Source organism: Narcine bancroftii, chromosome 2 (genome assembly GCF_036971445.1).
Source record: "Narcine bancroftii isolate sNarBan1 chromosome 2, sNarBan1.hap1, whole genome shotgun sequence".
Classification (NCBI taxonomy): Eukaryota; Metazoa; Chordata; class Chondrichthyes; order Torpediniformes; family Narcinidae; genus Narcine; species Narcine bancroftii.
The window spans coordinates 295,551,723-295,572,940 of NC_091470.1; the positions used below are offsets into that span (position 1 = coordinate 295,551,723).

Consider the following 21,218-nt stretch of genomic DNA (forward strand, 5'->3'; position numbering starts at 1 on the left):
GGAGCCCTAGTGTGTGTGTGTGTGTGTGTGTGTGTGTGTGTGTGTGTGTGTGTGTGTGTGTATATATAAAGAAAAAAAGTTTGAAAACCACTGCACTAAGCAGATTACTTGACATCATAGCAATATAGGTAACAAAAACATATATACAACCCAAATACAAGGTACCTTTAGTAAAACTGTAATAGTTTTTGTGCAGCATCATGTATTAAATGAACGGTACAAATACTGGAACAATTATTATTGCTGAAGGCATAAGATTACAAGCTGAGGAAATAATTAAGAACACGAAAAGAAATGCCACTCATGATTTTGACCAATGGAACCTTAATATGTACCCACAGATGGAATAGTCCAGAACACCACTTAACAAGGTTACAATATAAATAGTTTCAAAAGGAAGGAAAAAAGTTGGAGATGGAGTAACAAGCTAACCTTTTCTTTTAGGAAAATAGCTTCAATGAAATGAGCAGAAAATTGATGAAGAGACACAAGCAGAGGTAGAAAAGAAATTAAATAAAAGAAAAGCAGAATTGAAAGAGCAGCATTGTGCCAGGAAAGCAAGAAGTGCAAGGACAAGGATAATTCAACAGTAAATTAGTAAATATCAACTGTGAACTTCAATTTTAAACATTAAAAGGGCAGTTTTATTTCATAGTGCAAAGAGGTATTAGCAATAGCAATGGCATGAATATAACCACGGATCAAGAATAATGTCCTCAATTTCCCAATTAAACACATTTCATTGATCTGGGGATTTCTATGCGAAAACAAATGCACTTCATTTCAACACATTAACATGCAGATTTTCTTTAACCATTTGTAAAACATTAATGCCAGCAACACTTGAAAAAAAAACTCAAACAAAAGAGTTTGGTAACAGCATTAAATTACAAATGCAAAAATATCCAAAGCAAACTGGTTAGCTTCTATATTTTAACAGGCAACAACATGCAGCAAAGCAACATTTTTAGTTACAGTAAACTGCCATAATTCAGATTAATCACTCACCTGATGTTGGGCAGACACCTGTTGCGAAGTGGCCTTGGGTGATGAATGTTGCGACTGGACCCATGGCTGATGCTGATGAGGTGAAGGAGAAGTTTGATGATGCACTGTTGGATGCTGCTTCACAGGTGGACATGTTGGCAACTGAGGTTGAAAAGGCTGATTTGGATGCTGTTGGCCAGACATAATGCGTTCCTGCATCACCTGATCTGCATGATTTCCACTGGGACCCAATGCTCCAACTGGCCTTGGAAGGCTACCAATATCCCTTGGCACAGAAGGGCTCATGTACTGTGGTGTTTGCATGCTTCTGGGACCCATGCTCCTCTGTCCAAGTCCCATGGTACTTGGGGACTGATGGGGCTGTTGTGGCAGGGGAATGTTTGGATAGCTTCCAACCTCAAGCTGCATTCCAGCACTGCCTGGCCTAACCTGTGGTGGAGGGGTACCTGCTGGGTTATTCATAGCTTTCATAGGTGACATTGGAGATGGAGAAGCATATGTTCCCTGAGACTGCGTTGGGTGCATAGTTTGTGCATTGATTTGGTTAAGTGGACCACTTGGATGTATAGGCTGCTGGTGCATTAATCCTTGGCTAGTTCCAGCTGGAAATCCCACAGTATTTGGATAGCGGGGTATTGCCTGATTCACAGATGGGTTATTATTAAGGCCTAGGTTTTGATTGATCCCTGTATTACTGTTAACTAATCCCTGATTAATGTTACTATAAGGATATTGCGAATACTGCCCTGAGCTACTTACAGACTGCGAAGGTACTGCCTGGCTACGCGAAGTAAAATTTAAGGTTTGCTGCCTGCTATTGGCTTGCTGAGAAGGACTAGGGGAGAATCTCGGACTGTGAGCAATGGAATCCCCATGGAGAGTATTAGGTGGATGGGGATGATATTGCTGGGGCGGAGTGTGACGCAAGGAAGGGCCCAGGTTGGGGGTTTGTTGTGGCATGCGGGCTAAGTGACCTGGCCCTGAAGTTCCCATGAAAGGATTTCCCTGACTGAGGGCCTCTTGTGCCTGAGTGAATTGGTTCACTCTCTGCTGTTGAGGCTGGTTGTGCTGTTGCAAAGAATAATCGCTACGTGTCAGGTAATTCCCCATCTGTTGCATATGCTGAGAATGCCCTTGCCCCTGAGGTGGCTGCTGCTGTTGCTGTTGCTGGAAGGCAGGTCGGGTCTGGTCTGGCACCTGGACAGCACGTGGTCCCCACATGGAGCTGCTGTCCACAAACTGTTGTCCACACCTTTCATTCTGCATAGTTGGGTATACACCCATCTGAGCTCCACTGTGGGGGACTGGCGGAACCGGAGGATTGTGGTATTGTGAATGAGGCGAAGCCATGCCGTTCCCAGGAGTATTACCAATCATTCGGCTAGGCTGATCAACCAGATGGATTTTCTGCTGTTCAAACGGACTAAAATGATCATAATGAGTCAGTTTAGTTTGAGTCTGATTTGGTGGGGCATGATGGAGAGGAGACTGCATGGAACCAAATCCTTGATCTATGGGTAGTTGTTGCCCAAGGGCATTCACTGGATTCTCTGAGAAACCACATTCTCCAAGACCTTCAAGCCCTTCACTGAAAATGTTCCCATCATCACCAAACAAACTCAGCATACCAGGATCTGCCATCTTGCTTGTGTTCGTAGCTCAGAAAAGTAAACTATTCTGTGCTTCACGTCACTCGCTTCCCTTTGAGCTGTATGTCTTGAAAGCTTTAATCATAGGATTAATCTCCTGTATGTCACTCCATATTTCCTTAATTCTTTTGGACAATTCAGTGTCAGGCAAAGTCTGGTTAGAGGTCCTAGGGAGAAAATTTAAAAAAAATTAGGAACAAATGAAATGCATAAAGTGACACAAACAGACAATCATGAAGGAGTTGTTAAAATGTATTTTTGTCTACATTTTCTGATATGAAATAGTACCAACACTTGAAACTTTCCAGGAAGGTAATCACAGTGCTGATTAGACTTATTTCTTCGGCATATGATTTCTACAAAGCTACAAGAACACGAACCTGGCTCATTATTTAATTCTTATTAAATTCCTGCTTACAAAACAGCAATTACGAACAGAGCAGGTGCAACCACACAGCTGTATGAATACAAAAGAGCACTCCATCTACTACAGTAATGCCGATGAAATGTTCCAACCTCTTCCATTGAGTCCTTAACCTCATCGTCCACAAGACCAACTATATGCAAGAAATGCAAGGAAAATTATAGGTGTTAAAATTCAACTATTACATTTTTGAAAGCTTCCTCAAACATACGCCATAAGCATATTAGAGTTGGCATAGATGCACAGCTCACCATAAGTTAAGAATGTTAATCATACCAAATTATTGATCGAGATTTACTTTGGGTTAAATCCTTGAACAATCCTTCAACACATCTGTTCCAAACACGATTGAATATATTTCACCGATGGATTGTTCAGTATAATTTTTTTTACAACAATTATATCATATACCCCACAAAAGTTATACAGATCAAAAGCCAAATTTTCAGAGATGTGTTCCAGATGTGGGATTGAAACAGGAACTTTTCTACATGCTATTTAGTCATGTGTGAAGGTGAGGCCATTTTGGCAAGAAATTGCAGAAAAATTAACCAGGATAAGAGGAGTGACCTTCATGGGAGACACGGAGCTATATCTACTCGGTAATTTTATGGAAATAACCAAAAAATTGATCAAATATCAAATGTCATTAATAAAAATAGCACTAATGGTAGCGAAAAAATGTATCACAATCACTTGGAAGTCCCACTCCCCTCTATCTATGGCACAATGGACTGCGGAAATGAACATATACCAATGGAAAAATAAAAATCACATACAACTTTAAGCACAAATATGACACTTTTGTAAAGGTCTAGCAGCCATACCTGGATCACTTAGGAGCCCAAATACAGTAATAAAAAGGAAAAAAGTTATAAAATTAACTATTATTGATATAAAACAGTAGTTTCCCCAATTGTACTCTATAGATTTAAAATATACGTAAGCTGATGGTGAACAGATCTGTATGTGTGGAGGCGGGGTGGGGGAGGGAAGGACTGTTTTGTTTGTTGTATACAGTATATTTAAAATGTTACTATGTATATTTTTGGAAAAAAAATTCAAATAATTTTATTTCCCTTTCCATTCAGTTTTTATTAGTCATCACTACAGTGGATTGAGAGATTCCAGACCATATTTTTTAAGTGATCCTGACAAAGGGAACAGGATTCATAGCTCACCTCAGGCAAACAAATTACCAGTGATGTAACAAGCTCCATTTGTGACAAAGTGTAATTTCTAGCTGATTCCTCTTTACTACTTTACCATTCAGATACATCTCAACACAATGACCATTAGTAAATGCTGTTGTCCACTAAGTCAAAACTGTAACAACTGACCTTGCAGGGTCAGATAATTGAAAAAGAGTGATCCAATTACTCCTTTTAGTTTGGTTTACAAAATATTTACAATCTCAGAGCCAAGTTGATACTTGCAGCTCCACTTAAATGAATCTCAAATAAACAATTTCTTGAGCAACAGAACCAAATCCATTCCACTAATCATTATTTTTTCCTCTTTTCTTAACAATAGGGTTGACAGACACACTGGTTTTCTAACGACTTTACCACTGGTTTGAACAAAGAGCACCATCTCTCAATTTGACACTACATCGCTCATCATTTCAGCCTTCTAGTCCACTGTCATTCACAAGTACAATTACACAGCATGAAACAAAACAGCTTCAGAAACATCTGCCCCTACTGACATACTTCTTTATATTCAAGTCCAATTATCCTTAATTACTTATATTGGAGGGGAATGCCTATGCGTAGAAAAATTAGTAAAAATCTACAAAGCAGTTTTAGAAGACTCAAAAGGGTGGAGAATGAACCAAATAGCAGTGTCATTTCAGCTCATATTTATACTAAGCCAGGAATCCAATCACAACATATTTTACCATGCCGTGCAATACAAAATAGATGAAGGAAGATTGGAGGAGATCATTTCACTACCAATAGTCAGGTGACAACATTGCACAAAGTGATCTCCAGGCAATTATTTTTGTAAAGCAGAGACCAAATTAATGTGGCACTAAGGGAATCCAATCTCCTTGCTATGTGCAGAGGAGAAAGAGCCACAACGATTCATAAGTTTCTTCCGAGTCTGTGCAACGAATCAACCAATTACTGTGTTTAATTGTGTACGAAAAAATAGTTTCAGTATGTTTTAATGATCTATTTGCAAAGCTGTCCACAAATTCATAGGGCTCAAACTCAAATAAGTTTAGAATGTAACCCTGTAACAAGTGGTCAGTCTCAGTATACAGGATAAGCTATTCATGACTCAGTTGTGAATTTGTGGAACTCTGAACCACAGAAAATCATGGCCAATTCATTAGATTCAAATGGCCCCATTGGCTGAAGGGATCAAGGGGTGTGGAGAAGCTGAAATATGGTAATGAAGTCATATTATCAGGCATGATCATATGTGCAGGCTCAAAGGGCTGAATGGCCTTGTCCTGCTCCTCTATTTCAGGTTTCCCTAAAATTTACCAAAAATTCCACTTTACTCCCTTTCTAAGTATCAGATGCCAAACCATGCAATGCAAAATACTTTTTCAGAATACAGTTTGCATTATGGCGATTAGGTGAACACAAACAACAATGACGGTGCTAAAAGACAAGAGGACAAAGGTAACAACAGTACACTGACCCAGCACAGACCTTGAGCTGGGAACTTTAGACATGGCAAGCTGTTACTGGCTTGTTGAATTACACTGGATTTTTAAAAAAATCACAATCTACCTTTAAACTGGATTCAGCAAAGCTATTTTGACCACAAATTTCACATGTCCAATTTAGTGGTTTGCTTATAGAATTTGTACAACTGTATTCTCTTCATCGTGCCCAAGTGAACACCATGCACCCCCCCCCCCCCCAACCCCGCCACCCCCAATTCCTCAAATAATCCTGGGCCTCAGCTTCTATTTTAAGGAAACTTGTAGTGATAAAACAGAAAATGCACCTGGCTTTGGCTCAAACTAATTAACTCACTCAGCCACTTCTAAGCGAGTTCATGTCACCAACTTTCATACACAAGCTTGAAAGTTCTATAGTACACATGTTTGAATCCTAAAATCAAGTACTTCAGATAAATCTACCAAACCAGATAATAAACATTGATTTAGAAAATGCTCATAAATTACTACTGCATCCAGAAATATGCATATAGCTGTTAGAAGTCCACCCAGGGACAATTGGGAACTTTTGGGTGGTGTGGTTGGCATAGCAGTTTGTGCAATGCCTTTACAGCGGCAGCGGTCAGGACCAGGGTTTGAATCCCGCGCTGCCTGAAAGAGGTTGGTATGTTCTTTCCATGTCTGCGTGGTAGCGGTGGGGGGGGGGGGGGGGGTAGATGGTTTTTAGGTTAACTGGGTGTAAATTGGGTAGCATGGACTAGTAGGCCAAAATGGCCTGTTACCCTGAGCTGTATATATAATTTTTTTAAATTTAAATTTAATATCAAGGTTTAAACCTTCAACATAAGCCCCATAAAAATTGTATTGCTTGTGGGAAAAATAACCCAACAGTTTGACATTAACTAAAGATTCTGGTGAAGGACATGGGAATGTTAAGATATCACTGTAATGCATTTAATTTATACAGTATTCTGTAGAAATTAAGATTCATGTCTCATATTTGCCAGTCTGATAACTTTCTGTTCAGGTCAAAAAGTGAAAATACTTAAAACTCCAGTTACATTGCTAGAATTTCAATTATAATGAATTGTAGCATCTAAACCATGAATCAATTTCATCACACTACATTCCAATTGATCAAACTGCTGATACTAAATTCCCTACAAAAGGTGAGACTTTTTTGTAAGACTACCTGAATACTTGAAGTCCACCATACCAATGTTTTAACCAATAACCAAAGGCTAAAATTTAGTTGATTTCTTTTCACTCAATGATAGGTCTTTCCTTTCTCCTCATATTAATAGGACTATATACAATTCAGTGTGGTAAAACATTATTTAAAAATCAGTTCTTTCCTTAAACTATGAAGTTGCATGTAGCTTTTCACACTGTATTGGCAAATTGATAAACAGTCATCACTCTGTTCTGAAGTTATGTTCTGAACAGCTTCTCTAAAATCCTACGATAGAAACCACCATTCCTTGGGGATTTGTTATTTTATTTCCCCCACCAACATTAGTTTTGTCCCTAATTCAGTAATAATTTAGATTGCCAGTCATTCTTTCTTATTTACTACAGAGAATATACATGCAAAATAATTATTCAATGTGTTTGCTATGGATCTCTTCGAAGTATAAAAGAGGTAAATAGATCAGTTAGCTTAACACCTGTTGACAGGTGCTTAATACTTACAATTGAAGGTGAAATAACAACCCCTTTCAGTATTTAACTAATCAAAAACATTCGGCATTGATTTGGATAGGGTAAATAAAGCTAATTCTGAAGAGCTGTAGTAAAACAGTGAATGCTGTTGAAGCCATTTAAGGAAGACCCGTCATTTATAGCCAGCTTTGGTTGCTTACACGGAAACGAACAAAGCTGACATTTTTCCGGGTCAGTGTGTCTTTTTACACAGAAAGCAAGCATTCTGCAAGCAAAAGAGACGGGATATGTAACTCAACAGTGTTGGTGTCTAGTGTCATGCATGGTATTTGACAGCATATTAGGCCCATTTTTTGTTACCCCAAAAATAATGGCTCAAAAATTTCCTCCCAGTTTTGTATACAAATTTGAAATCAGGGTGATAATGGTGAGTAACACTGTCAGTTCCCACACTAGTCATCGTGTTGAGAAAGTGTCAGGTTCATGAGAGACGAGTCTGGACATAAGGGTTTGCAATCAAATGTTACTTATGACACAATTAATAAAAGAGCATGGGAAAAATGCGCAGTTTAATAAAACATACGCACACATTTTATAAAAGAGAGTGGGAAAATACATGCAGTTTATAAATGAGTTTGAGTGTAATCTCTTACTAATCACTGCTTTCTATTGTTTGGCGGACTGTCAATTGCCGGGGAGGGGGGGAGGTGGTGGGTGGGGAATGGGGCAGTAGGCTTCAGACTGTTCAAACTGAGGTCAAACCCAGACTAGCTTGCCCACAGCACAAGCTAACGAGGGACAACTGAGAGTGGGGTGGTGGGATCCATGTGGGGGGCTGCTCTTTTATCGCAATGCCTCTCCATAACATTAATCTCCTCTTCGTTAATATCTTACGGTCTGTCAGTGACTGCCTTGAAATCATTTCATAACAGAGCATTCACATCCTCCTTCAGTCGAGTTCTAGATTCAGTAGCCTTTGATACATACTTTTTTTAAAATCTTATTCATGAATGCTATTTTGAAAGACCAACAGCCACCCCACATCTGTCCTGTAAAAACCGTGAATTATGTACTTATGAATTAAATCATCTCTCATTCTCCTCCCAGCAACACACAAGTGCCTCACCCATCTAACAAAACGGGGGAGCCTAGTAAAGGATGCATCACTATTTCACCACCAGCTCATTTCATCTCCAGCTCACTTCAGACTTCTGCATTTATGGGAGCATGCATTGACATCCGAGATGGGCTAAATCCCAAGTGCCTGTCAAGTGAACTACTCACTGCCAGCCAGATCAACTCTGCCTTTTACCTTTGCTGTATAATTGCAGCTCATTCTGGATGACTTAACATCAAATCAGTGATGTACGGGGAATGATAACTTACGGGATTGGTGCTTGACCCAACCACACTTTGTGATTGCCCTCACCCCTCTCCATGAGCAGCCCACATCAAAAGAGAGTGGGTTGCCGGGACAGTGGGCCGCCAGGACAAAGTGGGGCAGTAGTGTAATAATTAAAAGGATTTCTTCTGTTGTCCTATTTGCATGTTTTGTCCAAGTATTAAATCTTTATCTGTAAATAACAATTACAGTACACATACACATCTTTACCCAAATTGGTCACGAAATGCCAGAAGCACCTTTCACACAGCCAGCGTTCCAGGACCATTATTAGGTCTGCTGCCAGAAAAAAGCCGGGACACCCCCCCCCCCCATTTTGCCTCGGTGCTTTTTAGACAGCAGGTGCTTCATTAAAAAGAAGCAAATGTCCCTGAATAAAAAGCTTATAAAGACATTTGAGAAAGTTCTCCATTACACTAACTGCACTAAAGCTCCTTCTAATGAAGGAATATTATCAATTTAAGAAATTTGTGATAGGAGACCAAAGGATCATTTGTAGCAACTTATTTAGTCACAATATGACAAATAGTGGCATGCAATAATTTGCATTGGTCCCTCAGATTTTCACTAACTGTAAATTACATTGTCCTCTGTAAATTTTCAGATGGAGAAAGATGGAGCAGTACACAGAAGTACTTGAGAAACTCAGGACATGCAGCAACCATAGAAAGTAGAAGGCAGTTAATATTTTCGGCCTGAGCTCTTCTTCAGGAGTGCTGAAAATCAGGCAGATGCCAATAAAAGTGTGGAGTAGGGGGAGGAACCCAGCTTAACAGACAGACGGTGGATACAGATGGGAGGTAGAAGAAAAATAAACTGAGTAGTAAGGTAAGAGGGATAAGAAAGATTGTAATATTTGTACTAATATCAATCGCAGCCCTCTGTCCTCTTTTATCATGTCAATGTGCCGGGGTGGAATTGAAGCGTTTGGCCACTGGGTGGTCCTTGACTGTCTGTGACCTCAGTACTGCCAAATTGACACCACTCATAAAATGGAGGAACAACATTAATTTCTTTGCAGTAATGTCCAAATAGACACCATCAATATCAACTTATCTAATTTCTGTTAACCCCTTCTTAGTTTTTCCCCTTTCCTTCTCATCCTTGACTCCCTCCCTCCATCTCCCCACCCCCTTGTCTTTCTTCTCCTATAGGAAGCTATCTTTCTGACTCCTCTGATCTCTTTCCACTACCACTTATCAGTTCCTTTCTCTTCTACCTCCCACGTGCATCCACCTATTGCCTCTTACCTGTTAACTTGTGTTCCTCTCCTTTCTCCTCCCCACCTCACCATTTTATTCAGGCATCTGCCTGATTTTCAGCATCCCTGAAGAAAGGATCAGGCCCGAAATGTCAACTGCCATTTACTTTCCATAGATGTTGTCTGACCTGCTAAGTTTTTCCAGAACTACTGTGTACTGCACTTGCCCCAACATATGTAAATATGCTTGATTGGTCCTGGGGAAAAAATCGAGACTTCGATTTACGAACAGAGTTTTCAAAAAGTTCGGATTCTCGGACTTCTACTGTACCAATTATTGTATTAAACACGTGTGGCACAATGATGTGGAGTTACAAATTTCTCCCATACTCTTTAGCAAGTTTACTACAATCTTAACAAGTAATCATCAATAATTCACAAAAGGATGAGTAATGCAACAATCTGGCTTTTAATAGCTGAAGTCTGGAACACTATCAAACAACCATCCACCTCCTTGACTGATCAGAGCAAAAGGAAAGGCCTGCAAAGGGCTATGGGTAGGATCGATGTTGGGAGGCATGTCTAGTCAATAGCAGCCAATCACCGTATCACAGTGGTTTACGACAGCACCTAAAATTGGTGTTGCCCAGAATGCAAGATAATTGCTAAAGGTACAATCTCCTCATGCAACCACACAAAGTCATGTAAGGTTGTCTGTTTAAATGAGTGTGTTTAAGCAGGTAGCCTCAAAATAGCCTCCTAAATCCACAACCATTAGACTAGAATTATAGAGCTTACTGAAGATTGATAGTTGGAGATGAGTTAGTATTTTTGGCAGCATCAGTCATGTGAGAGAGGTCCAACAGCCAAAGTTTTGAGTGGTGCAAGGAAAAATGCTGATCAAATAAAGCTAACTGGTCAGCCATGGCCTGCTTCAACCTATTCATTAAGCTTTGTCTTGATTATTTTAACTTGTAGATTGTGGATGTCATTGGCAAAACTAATATTCAGTGCCAATTCCAAGATTTCTTCAGTGGCTTGCCACATAATTTCTTGGGATAGTGAAGTGGCAACTACATTTGAGACTCTGAAGTCACATATAGACCAGCAAGGACAAATTTTCTTACCCTAAAGTATGGAATTAAGTTGAACTGCAAAGGTTTGAATTTTTCATTAGCATGGAGTGGAATTTGCTTTTCAAAGAATACAAACTACAAGCTTTGAACTGCCTTTCCAAGACCAATTGTCACAGACATTCCCCCGAAAATGGTCCATTTTGCTAACCCTACTTTACAGGTCACAGTTTAATGGTCACTATTTTTAGCTTTGTCTCAATTTTATTCTATTTAAATTCAGCTGCCACGGACGGAATTTAAACATCTTGCAGATTACAAACGCAGGTCTGGATTACTAACTTACAATAAATAACACAGGACCACTGCATTCAAAGCAGCTGCACAGATTTCAAGATAAAAATAGCAATATCAAACTGGTTGCAGGCTTTTTTTTCTTCTGGTCCAAGTGTTATTTTAATCGATATTTTAATTTCTAAAACTTTTTTTTTTTTTAAATCAGCATTTTATTCAAAGTGCAGTATCTAATTGAAGCCTCATTTCCTCCTCTACAACTTTGAGAATATTTCTAAGCTCTGTTAAAAGCAGAAAAATTCTCTCAGAATTTCAATCAATTATGGCTCATTGACATTAACTTCATTTTTCTCCACTGATGCTGTCTAAACCCGTCATCTCCAACATTGTTTTATTTCTTGTTTTTAGCAGCTACAGTTTATGCTTTTAAAAAATCATATAATGCACACAGAGACAGACTTAATAAGACATTGCAAGATAATTTAATTTTAAGTACTATTGTCTCCCGCACAAAGGAAAAGAAACTCAGCAACATGAAGCTTCCTGCTTTGCATTTTTCTTTTTTTTTTTGCATACTTTCATATGAAACAATCTATGTACATTCTTGAATATTTGGTTTGCTTATCTAATTTAACTTCAAGTAAAAATGTGATAATGTTTACAAAACCAATGTATAGAGTCAACAGTTGCAGAAATGCCGAGGACAAATTCTACGTTATGCAAAAAAAACTGCAGATGGTGGAAATTTAGAAAAAAACAGAAGATGGAGACACTCAACAGGTCACCATTATGTGCTGACATTTTTATAGTGTCCACATTGAATCAGATATTTTCATTTCAAGAGCCAATTATGAAATAAAGAATAATTCAACATGTGATTAATGCATTTATGCAGGATAGCAGTTTGCATAGGGGTTATCAAAATGGCTATTACACCATCATCAACCTGGATTTTGAATCGGGGGCTCTGCAAGTATATTTATCCTGTGGTTTCTTCATTCCCTTCAAAACCATACAGGGATTGTCGGTTAATTACTGTATGGGGGGGGGGGGCATTGATCGTGGGCCAGTAAGGCCTGTTATTGTATGTTTAAATATATTTAAAATTTATATAGAAGTGAACTTTGAGAGTATTATGAATGCAAGTAAATTAATTCTTAAACCAAGGACTAGACGGATTCAACTAACAGGTTTTCTTTCTCCAAAAAGAAAACAAGATTTGGCATTCTCAAAACATGTTTTAACAATTGTTGAAGATTGTGTACAATTACCCCACAAAAAAATTTTGGAGAGACCAATTTATTGCTCCAAAAATCAAATTCTGAACATTTTATAATTTCCACATCAAAAAGATTGTTTTGCAGAAGGCAACATTTAAAATGAACTGACATAGAATATCAATTTGACAAGTCAATCACAGGTATATTTACAAGTTTATACAGCTAGAAATTGTCAGTGTAATAATACTTGCTCAGACCCATGTAATGCAGTTTTACCACTGTAATGAACTTTTTAGATTAATTTGATCACAAAATATTGCACGTCAACGTCAAGTATTGCAAAAGAATTAATGACATTTAAATCGAGTCCTTGAGGAAATGCATTTTGCAGTAAAATATCAGCATAAAATCCTAATATGTGACATCAATTTCATTTTAATCCAAAAACATGAATACAAACTTCCCTTCTTTTATATTGGTGTTACAAATAGATCACAAAACAAACCCCAAGTTTTCAAATAAATATTCATGGGTACATTAAAATGACAAAATAGGGCAATGTAGATAGAGAGATATTCGCAGTTTTACCAAGTGTCAGCAAAATTTTTTCACAACAGAATACACCTTTCTGTTCTCATCGACTTAGAACAAACCAGGATTCTTTGCTGATTCAGTCTATCTCCCAACCATTTCCTTTATTCTCTGATCTTTCATCATCCTGGACAATTGCTTGGTCGATGCTTCTGCTTGGATCTGGCTCCCAAAACCTATTGGCAGGAATTTACTTTCATGGGGATGGTCAGTTAAGATTTATTCCTATACACTAAAATCAGATTTAATATTTAAACTTACATCAATGTTTAATATTTGTGAAGTTAAAATTATAAAATGTCACGGCCTTCAATTTTCTGAAAAAGGAAATGAAACCATGATTGTACCTCAAATGGGAATGGAACTGAGAGTTCAAGTCAAAACAAGTGTGAGGTGTGTTAGGAGGCCAAATGGAAGATATATGTATACAGTTAATGGCAAAATTCTTAAAAGAATCGATGTGCAAAGGGATCTGGGAGGGGCTCCAGGTCCAAAGTTCATTGAAAATGGCTACACGAACAGAGGGTAGTAAGGAAATCATATTGTATGCTTGGGTTCAGCAGAATGGGCATTTACAAAAGAAACCATGATGCAGCTATACAACATTTTGCTTCAGCCACACTTGGAATATTGTATGCAATTCTAGTTGCTCCATTAGAAGAAAGGATATGGAACAGGTTTACCAGGATATTGTCTGGTTTAAGATAATGCGAGTTATTGGAAGTGGTTTGACAAACTTGGATTGATTTCTCTGGAGTGTGTGTTGGAGGGTCAAGAAAGGTTTATAAAATTATTCATAGATGGGGTGGACAACAAAAATTTTTCCTCGGGATAAAAGAGGATGTGCTTCGCATCAGAGGAAAGATTAAATGAGATGAGCAGAGCAATTTTAAAGAGATGGGTGCCTAGCACAGAATGAAGAAATGGAGGGATATCTATGAAATGAAAGCAGCTGAGCTTTGTGTTCAACATGGACACATAGGCCAAAAGGGCCTGTTCTTGTGATGTACTGTTACATTTTTAAAGCATTAATGGGACCAGAGGTCAGACATTTTAAGCACATGGCAGAAAGTGGCACGAGTTGGGTAGTGGAAGCATAGACAATGCACAAATGTTACTCTTGAAAATGGCAGCAAATGGAGATCAATTTTGATGGCAGCTATCTGGGAGCTTGCCTGGCCTCAACCTAGCTTTATCACTTGAGAGATGAAGCAAAGTCTTTGAATAAATTAACTTGGAAATATGAGTTAGGAGGATTACGTTTACCACATTTTCAAAATTATGAAGCAGCCCAACTTAAATTTATTAGTTCATTGATGGCCCTAGTTGGGCCAAAACTGAGATGGCAAATATTTCTGAATTTGAAATACATCAATTTTTGTTTAGATGGAATATAAATTTGTTACAACAATATAATGTGCCTATACTAAAACATTTAATGAAGTTATGGATAAAAAAAAATAAAATGACAGGCTCTAGGGGTAAATTATCAGCTTTGACTCAGTTGTATAATAATCAACTTATTCCTTTTTCAATACATAATCGAAGTTTATTGCATTGGAGATTTAAAGGTGTGAAAAATTTGGGAGATTGTTTTAAAGAGGGTAAATTTTTATCTTTTAATCAGATGAAGGAAGGTATTGGTATTGATAAGAATTCTTTGTTTCTATATTATCAAATTCGATCTTTGGTAAGATGTATGTTTGGTAGAGATATGATTTTACCTGAAATGACTAAATTTGAGACTTTTCTTATGAAGGTACCAGAGAAGGGTTATATTTCATCTATGTATCAAATATTACAGGATGATATGGATAAAAAGGGTTGGGATAAATCTAAAAGTAAATGGGAAGTGGATATTGGTTTTATTTTTTTCGAAGATGATTGGTTAGATATTTGTTATGATAGTGTAACTAGATTGATAAATGCCCATTATGCAATGATTAACTATAATTTTTTACATCAATTATATTTAACACCTGAAAAATTTAAAAAGTATGGTTTTCAGGAATCAGACTTGTGTTTTAGATGTGGTGATATGGTTGGAACTTTTTTTTTTTTTTTAATTTTTTTTATTTTTCACACCATAAATCACATTAGGGTTGGAACTTTTTTTCATGCCGTTTGGTCATGTATACATATACAATCTTTTTGGAAGAAAATTCAATCGTTTTTAGAATATCTGTATAAGATTAAAATAGTTTTAGATCCAACAGTATCTTTATTGGGTAGTTTGCAACCTTTGAAAGGCTTGGGATTTGATAAGTTTCAGCTTGCTTTTGTATATTTAGCTTTATCCGTAGCGAAAAAATGTATTGCTAGTACGTGGAAAGATACAAATATGATTGATATTAATAGATGGCATAATGAGATGAAATATTGTTTAATAATGGAAAAAATTACATGTTTCGCGTGATAATTATAATTTTTTATTAATAAGTGGTCATTATATTCAGAATATTTACATTTCAATTTACATTAATTAAATCTTAATATGTATATTTAATTTTTCTTTAATATTTTTTCTTTTTCTTTATGGCTCTCCTTAGGAGAGTTGGCTGAAGGGGGGGGTTCTTTTCTCTTTTTTTAAATATATATAAAAAATAACATTCATGTTTATGGTTAATTGCTGTATATGTCATATATTATTTGTTTTTTGAACGAATAAATAAAGTTTAAAAACAGAGATGAAGCAAAATGTCACAACTATATATAAAAACTTTTAAGAGCTTGTAATTCTACAAGGTTCAACTTTTTGCTTTACATCTTTTGTTTTTGTTCAAAGCACAGGAGTTTCTAACAACTCCACAAAGTTTGATGAAATATAAAGCAATAACCTCTATAAAGCTGATTAATGAATTACTCATTCATAGATATTAGAATCAGAGAAAACACAATATGGAAAGAGATCAGTCAGGGAATCATGTTTTCTCATCAAATCCCACCGAGTACTTGATCTCCAATTATATAAATTTTCAATTTGAATTTAGATGTACAGCACAGTAAAAGGCAATTTCGGCCCACAAGCCCGCACTGCCCAAGTATACCCAACTGACCTACAACCGTTGTACATTTTTTTTTGAACAGTGGGAAGAAACCAGAGGAAATCCATACAGACACAAACTCCTTTACAGACAGTACCAGATTCAAACCCCAGTCTCCGGTACTATAACAACGCTGAGCTAACCGCTTTTTTTTTTCCATACCACCCTTATTGCTCCAACTACAGTTCAAATGTGATAAAGTTCCTCTTTCAGGTTGCAAGTTCCAGATTCCTACCATCCTCTGGATAAGCACATCTTTTATATACCCTCTAATCCTATTACTTTAAATACATATCCCCCCCTCACTTTGATCACTAATCAAAATAGGCACAAATGTACCTCAATCAAGTTTCCTCTGCTTTCCATTCCAAAAAAAATCTAGATTCACCAACCTTCCCTTATTGCTACAAACTTCAAAACATTTACTGAAAAATAAGAAAAATCAAATAAGATATCAAGAACAAATCACCATAATTATTCAATGTCAATTCACTCTTTTACACGTTTCTGATAAAATCATCATATTTAGTTGATAATTTCAATTGAGGGGTGGAGATAAAAAGTGAAAAGTTTTGGAGGGCAAGGATTACAACAAAATTTACATTTTCAAATTCAAACCAACATCATGCCACATTTTTTTTTTAAAAAAGGTCAACAAGCAAGGAAATCTATGCTTCAAAATGGGCCAATACCAGCAGATCACTCTCACACAAGGTACTGTACATACTCGTGTAATCGTCAATACTGTATAATAGTCGAGCACCCCCCCTCCTCATTTTTGGCCCCAAAACCAGGTGTTTTTTGTATGAAATGTAAAAGATGACCCCCCCCTTCCCCCAATTTTGGCCCCAACTGCTCGCACATCTGAACTCCCAACACCCCAACAGCCGATCCTTGCCCCGGCCGTCCGCCCACTGGAGCTTCTGCACCCTGCCATCCACCCCACTCCCAAGGTTCCCACCATGAATCCTTGCCCCAGCCGCCAGCCCATCTGAATTCCCAATATCCTGGCCACCCACCAACTGCAGATCCTTGACCTGGTTGCCCACCCATCTGAACTCAAGATAGCCTGCATGCTAACTTCCAGTAGTGAGAGCAAAGGATATTCAGGTCCTTCTTAAATAGGACTATGAACTTGCATCACTGCAAAGCCATGATTAATGGCATATTATATGCATGCAAGTTATCACCTTTTAAGATATTGTAGTTCAGGCAAAAGCTATGAAACTATGATCTAATATGAGTAATTGCCCTGGGAGGTAGGAGGCAGGCAGACACAACTAATATAGCCAGTCACAAAAGAGCAGATAATTTATACTAGAGTTCAATAAATGCTGGACAAACTCAGCAGGTCATGCAGCATTCTTTATGTAGCAAAGATAAATAACTAACTTTTTGGGCCTGAGCCCTTCACCATGGTACGAGCAAAATGCAGGCAAGTGTCTGAATAAAATGGAGGGGGGAGTGGGGCAGAAGCACAAGCCCATAGGCTTGTGGGAGGGCAAAGGAGAAAAAAGCTGGAAAGTGAAACAGGGAGGGAATAACTTTCTGTATGGAAATGGAAGGGGCTGGGAAGCTGAGGAAAGGAGACAGAGGGATAGGGAAGAGAGACAAGGAGGGACCTAATGAAAACTGGAGAAGTATGTTAATGCCATCTGGTTGGAGTGCCTGGATGGAGTATGAGGTGCTGATCCTCCAATTTGCAGGTAGCCTTCATTTGGCAATGCACAAGGCCGCGAACAGACATGTCAGCATGAAAGTGGGGCGCAGAATTGAAATGGTTGGTTACTGGGAAGTCCTTGCTATTGTATTGGACAGAGAGAAGCTGTTTAACAAAACTATCTTCCAGATTGTATCCAATCCCTTCAATGTATAGGAGGCCACAACGAGAACACCGGTTACAGGAGATGACCACATCCAAACCGAGGCCACCTACAAATTGGAGGAACAAATTCCAACCAGACGGCATTAACATCTTCTCCTGTTTCCATTAGGCCCCTACCCGGTCTCTCTCTTTCTCTTCTTTCATCCAGCTCCTCACCCCTTCCCTCTCAATTCAGAGAGCTATCCCTCCCCTCATCACTTCCCAGCTTTTTTTTTAAAAAAACCTGCCCTCCCACCCATATTTAACCATGGCCTCTTTCAGTGGGCTTGTGATCCTTCCCCTGCCATTTATTCAGTTCCTTACCTGCTTTTCGCTTATACGAAGGGCTTCAGGCCCAACTTTGCTACATAAAGTTGCTTGACCTGGTGAGTTTTTACAGCATCTGCAGACTTTCTTGTTTAACTCAAAATAGATAGTCCCTACTGATTAAGATTAGGCACTTTTCAATACAAATAGTTTGCTATATAAAATAACATGGAGGAAATTCTGAAAACATTTTTAAATTGAAGATCACAACGAAAGTCAGTTCACCTTACACCATCAGTCTAGAAATAACTGCTGTTCTTCACCAAAGGATTCAATTATCATAAATATTTTTCTAGTTTTCCCTGCAGTATCAAAATATCCATTCTAAATCTTAGTTGCCTGTTGATAAGTTCACCTCTTTGAACATGACTCCCCCATCTAATCTTATTATTTTCAGAAATACGGTTAGTCACTTTTCTTGCATAGATTTGTAAGGAGTGCAGGCCTTAAAAGTTTGAGGAATTTTTTTAGGTCAGTCATTTTGTGTAATTTCGTGTTCTTGAAGGTTTAAGTTTTGAAATTTGCATTTGAATATGCATACTGGATTTAGTACCCTGAAGGTGGCAGTAAAAATGGACAAACTACGCCAATATTCACAATGCACATTTGAGTTTTCTGCAATGAAAACATGAAGGATAGAGATTCAAATATCAGGTGCATCTACATTTTTCAACCATTTTTTTCATTTCTCTTCAATGGTGTTAAGGGAACAAAAGCCATAAGCCTTTTGACATTACAATAGAACAGCTGGGGAAATAGCAGAAAACTTGAGCACTTCACTCTTTAAAGACTTCAACCAAAAGCCGTGATCTAGCATAGCTCAACACCTTTCAGAAATGCAGAGGGGAATGGAAAAAGTGAATTTAATAGATGGAGACAAATACACATTTAGCAATTGCCATTTTAATGAGCTTTGAGCCTTTTTACTCCAGAGAACCCATACATGCATTGTGAAAATCAGCACATATATCCATTTATACTGCCATCTTCAGGGAAGTAAATCTAGTACCTGTGTACATATTTAGATACAAATTTCAAAGCTTTAACCTTCAAAAGAATGATATTTTACTAAAATGACTGTACCATTCCAAGTAAATTCAGATCTACCTTCCTGCAGAGTGCACAATCATTTCTAAATTAATGCAATTGCAAACAATCCATACTTTGCAGCAAACTTGTGTTCTGCAGTGTCAACCACTTGAATGTAAACTTTATTTTCTTTAACTGTTCTGGCAACAGAAACACTGAAGAGATGGATCTTTTTGGCAGGTTTCTCCTTTCTTCAACAGGTATTCAAGAAATAAAGCTCAAGTATAGGTATACCTCACATTACAAAACTAGTGTTCCTATGAAAACTTTTGTCAGCCAAAATGCCGTAAAGCAAAGACGTATTTACTACTATTGAAGGCTATTTTTGTAAAAGAAAAAACCTTTTGTAAAAGTGAACACAGGTTTCTTCGTAAAGCGAGTATTCGTAAAACGGGTATACCTGTATTTTACTTGAACCCAGAAGAAAGCAATACTCAATTATACCAGTTGTGTAATTCAATTTTTCATAGATGAAGAGCAAAATTAACAAACTACTGAAATCTTTAGGTACAATAAGGTGAACATCCATTAAGCTCCAATCTAAAACAACAACAGAGATGTGACCAGACCATTTCTAGCATTTTCTATTCTTTTATCCATGAAGCATTGTATTCCTGCTGCAAAATCATATTTCCACACATAATAGGTACATAATTCCTCAAAGATCAAGGAAGTAACTATACTTAGAGTTCCAATCAATATCTATTGATGTTATAGGAATAGAATTAAGTCAACATTCTTACTTTAATGGATGCATACTTGCCAATATCATGGAGTCACAGCATCAAGCTTGCTGATACTGCCAAGTCTTCCTCTTGCCAAATAGCCTGCAATTCCAAGGTTTCAATTGGAAATTATTTGATTAAGTGGGAATTGTTCGATTAAGCAGGAATTATTTAATAAGTGGCAATGGTGGGCAAGTAAACCCAAAACTGGGATACTTCAGCATTATTTAACATAAAACAAAATTCAAGATAATTAATTGCTTATTACTGACAGGTAGATATTTGTTCAATGCAGAGCAGAAAGATACTGCAACGCTCCTCCAATATTAAAACTGCATGTTTTTAAGAATTTTCCCATTGTTTCAATCTGTAGTGGAAAATTTTAATATAATTATATATTTTTTTTTATAAATCAGAAAATTTGAAAAAGTTCTAGACAAATCCTACTTGCCATCATTTTTCCTTAATACTTCAGACTACTTCACATCCAGGTTCTTAAATCTGATGAGGATTTAATTCAACCTGTGAAGGAAGCAATACATTTCACCACATCTGGAGTGATAAGCATTTGTTCTAATCCTGCCACTATATTTATATGTCAAATATATTCTCCCGAATTTAGTGACCACTCAGTCAATGGAAATTGAACAGTTAATCCTTCCTCACATCTAAAATTCTACAACTCTGGCATTTTCTTCATAATTCTTCTCTCCAATGTGTGTAAAATTGTAAACATTTATCTCGTTGCAGCATTACTGCAAGTTGAAGTTGTATTCCACGTCATAAACAATAATGCACAAAGTGCAACCCAACACATATTGCACCCAGTTGATTAGCTTCAATTTCATTTATTAAATGCATTTATTAAGCTGTAATTGTACTGACAAAGTGTAACAAAATTCAAATTTTGCACAAGCTTTGGTGATGACCTTCAGAGGGATGCAGGATCATAAAGGCCTTCTTATAACTAACAAGGGGTCAAAGAGAATCCAATCAAATATGAA

At 37.5% G+C, this 21,218-nt stretch overlaps 1 protein-coding gene across 6 annotated transcripts in view; it reads right to left on the reverse strand.

Annotated features, from left to right (window-relative positions):
* The window catches only part of chd7 (chromodomain helicase DNA binding protein 7), a 283,290-nt gene that overhangs the window by 246,654 nt on the left and 15,418 nt on the right, over positions 1-21,218 (reverse strand). For all 6 annotated transcript variants that reach the window (XM_069921414.1, XM_069921413.1, XM_069921415.1 and 3 more), the window contains exon 2: positions 1,009-2,824. In XM_069921414.1, coding sequence (XP_069777515.1) covers positions 1,009-2,649 — 1,641 coding nt within the window. In that variant the 5' untranslated portion in view covers positions 2,650-2,824. The remainder of the gene's footprint in view (positions 1-1,008; positions 2,825-21,218) is intronic.